Genomic DNA, 4,910 nt, shown 5'->3' with positions numbered 1-4,910 from the left:
TATAGATATAGATATCTATATATAGATATAGATATCTATATATAGATATCTATATATAGATATCTATATATAGATATAGATAGATATATAAGAGCCATTTTGATGCTAGGAGCATGTCACTCCAGTTTGACATTTCAGTAACGAGCCGGATATGCGGATGCTGTTGTTGGTAGGTTGGGTGAAATATGTTTGAGGCAGTATGAATTGTGTTAGCTACTTCATTGAAAGACAATGGAGGACAAGATGTTGTGTGTAGTGTCACCCACGTGCTTCTGCATCACTATTGTCTGCCCTTCTTCAGACAGAGACAGAGGGGCGAAACGAGGGGGATGTGGGTGGGAAGACGAGGAGGTGGTGGTTGACTGCTGTGAGTGTGTATGTGCATGTGTGTGAGTGCGCTTGCAGGGAAAAGCACAGACGGCTCGTGGTAATTTGACGTGTGTCCCTTGGGATGTTTGATGGATTAATGCTAAGCAGCTCCCTCTTCCAAAGCACCACCTGATCTTTGGGGCTCGTGGGCCATGTATAAAAGACTGCAGAGTGCTGAGCTCAGCTAGTCCAGACATCTCTCTCTCTCTCTCCTTCTCTGTATGTGTGCCTCTGTCTCACCCTCACCACTTTCTGTCTTCCTCTCCATCCACTCTGTGCTATGCTCTGTCTTTGCTGCTCTTTTCTCTTTCTCTTTTGGCATTGAATAATTTCCAAAAAGATTTTTTTCCAGCATCCTCAGCTGATTGGCCTTTCCAAGAAGGCCACCTGGAAGCGTAGTTTTTCTTATTTTTCCTGTTCAACTGCGTGTTTGTGTTTTATTCTAGGAGGTTTAGATCACTTTTTCATCAGGGGAAAATAAAAATGCCACGCTCCTTTTTGGTGAAACTGCCAAAGATTCACGATTTCTCCTCTTCCAACCACTACTATCATCATCAACATCAGCAGCAGGAGCAGCACTGGGATGACTCTTACACCGTGACACATGCCATCACTGAGTCATCCACCAACTTGGCCGTGCATCTGAGTGAAAACAGTGAGTAAATGTCTCTCTGAGTTGCGTTTTCTACTTTGCTGTGTAGGTTGTAGACTGATTTGTCTGCACAAAGTGTTTCACATGGTTTTCCTCACAAGGAGGAAGAGGCAAAAAATTATTCCTCAAACAAATAATAAACAGGGATTTATACACAAAGGGGCTACGTCGTGCTTCCTATATAATCACTTTTGGAAACCCCCAAAACCCTACAGCCAGTGCTCACCCACCTACTTCAAATGGCTCTGGACTTTTGTTTTCTAACTCGGCAGATGCTAAATAGTATTCAGGTCATGCTGGCTAAATCGGCTTAATACTCAGACCAGATCACACAGTAGCCTTTGGCTTTAATACTATTGTGTACGTGAATGATGAGCCGTGCACGCGCGGAGACACTGATGCAGACATTTCTCAGGTCCAACAAGAAAATAAAGATAAAAACTCAGACGAAAGCAGATAGCCACGTGGGATTGTCGTGTCCTTAGATGGTGCCGTTGCCCTTGACTCTCCTCTTATCACCCCCCCCACCTGCCCATTCATCTCTCCATCTCTCTCCATCTGATCCTGCAGGATGTTGGATAGCCAGAGGGAGTAGGATTGCAGCAACACAATCCATATGTGGAGCAGTGAGAGGTTATGGAACAGGGTTTTTAGAGGATGGGTATTGACTGGAAAATAGAGAGTGCTGCAGGTAATTCAATAAAGTGAAACTTGAGCTGTGCACTGGCAGAGGAGATTTTCATCTGTGGGATTTCTACAGAGGCTGGGTGTGAGAACAATATGTTGTGTGTTTAGATTTAAGAAATAAAAAAGTATTCTTTGAGTGGATTTACCCCCTCCCCCCTTTTCACCCACAACCAACATCACATGTCTTGTGTTAGAGTTGAATAATTTGTCCTCAGATTTAGGATGCCAGCTGTCTGCTTCCCTTTGTGTTCCATTTTGTGTGTGTTTGTGTGTGTTTGTGTGTGTGGCAATATACCACTGACTGCTGCTAAGATCAGAACCCCCACCAACCCCCACCATACCCACAAAACACTCTCCAACCCTCCCTTCCCTCTTTGCCAAATTGCAGACCCCCACCTGTCACTCAGTCTCCCCATTACCATACTCATGAACACTCTCACAAACATCACAGATGGGGAATGATCTGATTAAAACGATTTAGTGATTGAGGGGATTCACTGCATAGATGCTCTGTTTTGATCATCCCTCCCCACCCGTTCCTTCTTCCAAAACACATTTAGACAGATTGCTGCTGCTGCAGCTGCAGCACTCTGACAAGAAGGTCCAGGCTGGCTTGCACTATACGTGCCTGACTCTTGATTCAGAGTCAGCACATTGTGTTTTCATTTATTTAACTTTGTGATTGCTCTCAATGGAGCCACTGAGAATATCGACTGAATCAGAAAGGTGCATCACAGATTCATTAATATTTCAGTCTTAGAGCTTGCTAAAGCTGGCACTTACAAATAGTTTCCTGAATAGATTTCATTTTGAGGTTGGGGTAAGAAGGCACTTTTCTTTTCCATGTAGTAATTCTAGAGTCTATATTAAATATGTATTTTCTTTCCCAGGGTACATCCAGGATTACATCATCCCGTCAGTGTTTAAGCGCACAAAGGAGTCAAGTCATGAGCAGACTGGGCTCACAGCAGGGCCCCTGTACTCCCCAGGGGGCAGCAGCGGGGAAGAGTTCTCTGACCACGACATGGAAGATCCGGACAGCCCCGTTTCTAGCACCACAGTTGAGTCGGACGGCAGTAGCCCTGAAACGGAGGCGTGCACAATCAGTGGCTTTCTCATCTCTGATGGTCGCTCGCGCCGGAGGCCTAAACAGAGATGTTCTCACATGGAAGGGAGCCATTTGGACAGCAGCGAGGGAAGCAGCTCAACAGATTGCAGCCCCGCCAAAGGGGAATCCAAAGGACGTCACATGTGCAGCGAGTGTGGCAAGTCGTACGCCACATCCTCCAATCTGAGTAGGCACAAGCAGACTCACCGAAGTCTGGACAGCCAGCAGGCCAGGAAATGTCCTACCTGCCACAAAGTTTATGTGTCTATGCCGGCTCTGGCCATGCACATGCTGACCCATGACATGAAGCACGAGTGCAAGGTGTGTGGCAAAGCTTTCAGCCGGCCTTGGCTCCTGCAGGGTCACATGAGGTCTCACACTGGGGAGAAACCGTTTGCCTGCGCTCACTGTGGCAAAGCCTTTGCTGACCGCTCCAATCTGCGTGCCCACATGCAGACGCACTCAGCGTTCAAACACTACTCCTGCAAACGTTGTCGTAAAAGCTTCGCGCTCAAATCCTACCTGAACAAGCATTACGAGTCGGCCTGCTTCAAAGGGCAGTCAACAGAGGGTGACTGCAGCTCTGAGGACTGAAAGGAAAATCCTTTCTTCTTTATATGTTTTTTTTCTAGTTCAAATATCTAAGTCAGACGACGGCTCGCGACTTCTCAGACTTTTCAAATGCATGTATCAAAATCCTGCCTTTTGACATAAGCAATAACCTCACAGTAAATTCTTCAGGAAACATGTAGAAAATTTCATAAAAAATCTCAGTGTTGATTACAAATGCAAAATATTTTATATTCTTTTTATAAATTGCAATAATTTACACATCACTATCATTTGATATATCACCAAGCTCTTAATTTATCTCAGATGGCTTGGTTACTTGCATAATGTATTTGCATATTTATTAACTTATTTAACTATTTATTTGCCAATTTGAAGATTATTTATTTATTATGGGTTAATGTATTTGTCAATTTAACATGTTTAAGAAGCCAGGTGCTGGATTTGATGAGAACAAAAGCCAAAGTATACTCTGATATAGTATATTTGCCTGTCTGATCGATTTGGTGATGACAATAAAAACCAGTGAGTAACTTCCCTTTGCTCATGTCTGTGGGTATATGCAAATACAAAACATGTGTTATGGCGAATGGGATGAGCCGTGTGGAGGAATTAAATCCAAGCGCAGGCACTCATGGAGGTGTGAGGGAGAGTTACTGTAAAAATAAAACACAAGGTGAAAATGTGAAACAGAACTAAAGATAACCTGAACTGGGAAAAACTAAACTACTAAACATGAACATGGGTGAGCGGAGGAACATGAAGTTAGATAGCAGGGAGAACAAACGGATGAAACTGATTGACAGACAGACCAGCAACTAGCATGCGAGCAGACACGACTTAAATACACACAGAAGAACACAGGGAGATTACACACAGGTGGTGAACACAGCTGGAAGTAATTGACAAGATGAGACAGGGGAAGCAAACTGAATACACTCACATGAGACATGGACCTACACAATAAAACAGGAAACAAGAAGCACTTCACAAGGACGCTGACTTCACACTGAACTAAACCTACATTAAACACAAGAACACAACCTGAAAACAAAACCCTAAACCAGAATAAACTGAAACATAGATTATAATATTCAAAACAGGATAACTAAAGAATCAGAACATCGACCATTATACAGATAAATACCAAAATACAAGAAACCGACATGCTGTGTCAAATGACCCAGAACCGTGACAACATGTTCATTTGAACTCTGCAGGTCCAACATTGTGCCATCTAACAGTATACCTGCTTAAATGGCCTCACTTGTGTCAATAACTGTTACATCTACTCAGTTCAAATAGAGTGACAGTCAGGTCATAAAGTGCCAAAGAGTCTGTTGTCATATCAGTTAGTGAAGTAAGTTTACCCACAGGCTGGAGAACCTTGCAGTATGCAAGGTTCCAGGCACAGTACAGCAGTCAGTTCAATTCAATTCAATTTATACAGCACCCAATTTCAACAACAGTTGCCTCTGTGCACTTTATATTGCGTGGTAAAGACCCTACAATAATACAGAGTAA

The 4,910-nt window shown here is 43.5% G+C and overlaps 1 protein-coding gene across 1 annotated transcript; it reads left to right on the top strand.

Moving 5' to 3' along the window:
* Positions 1-501: 501 nt before the first annotated feature.
* LOC101474327 (transcriptional repressor scratch 1) lies at positions 502-3,923 on the top strand. Its single transcript, XM_004559817.3, has 2 exons — positions 502-1,024; positions 2,599-3,923. Exons 1-2 carry the CDS (start codon positions 853-855, stop codon positions 3,408-3,410), a joined length of 984 nt encoding a protein of 327 aa, XP_004559874.2. The 5' UTR covers positions 502-852; the 3' UTR covers positions 3,411-3,923.
* Positions 3,924-4,910: the final 987 nt, after the last annotated feature.

Source organism: Maylandia zebra, linkage group LG5 (genome assembly GCF_041146795.1).
Source record: "Maylandia zebra isolate NMK-2024a linkage group LG5, Mzebra_GT3a, whole genome shotgun sequence".
NCBI lineage: Eukaryota > Metazoa > Chordata > Actinopteri > Cichliformes > Cichlidae > Maylandia > Maylandia zebra.
This window is presented reverse-complemented; position numbering and strand designations above follow the sequence as displayed.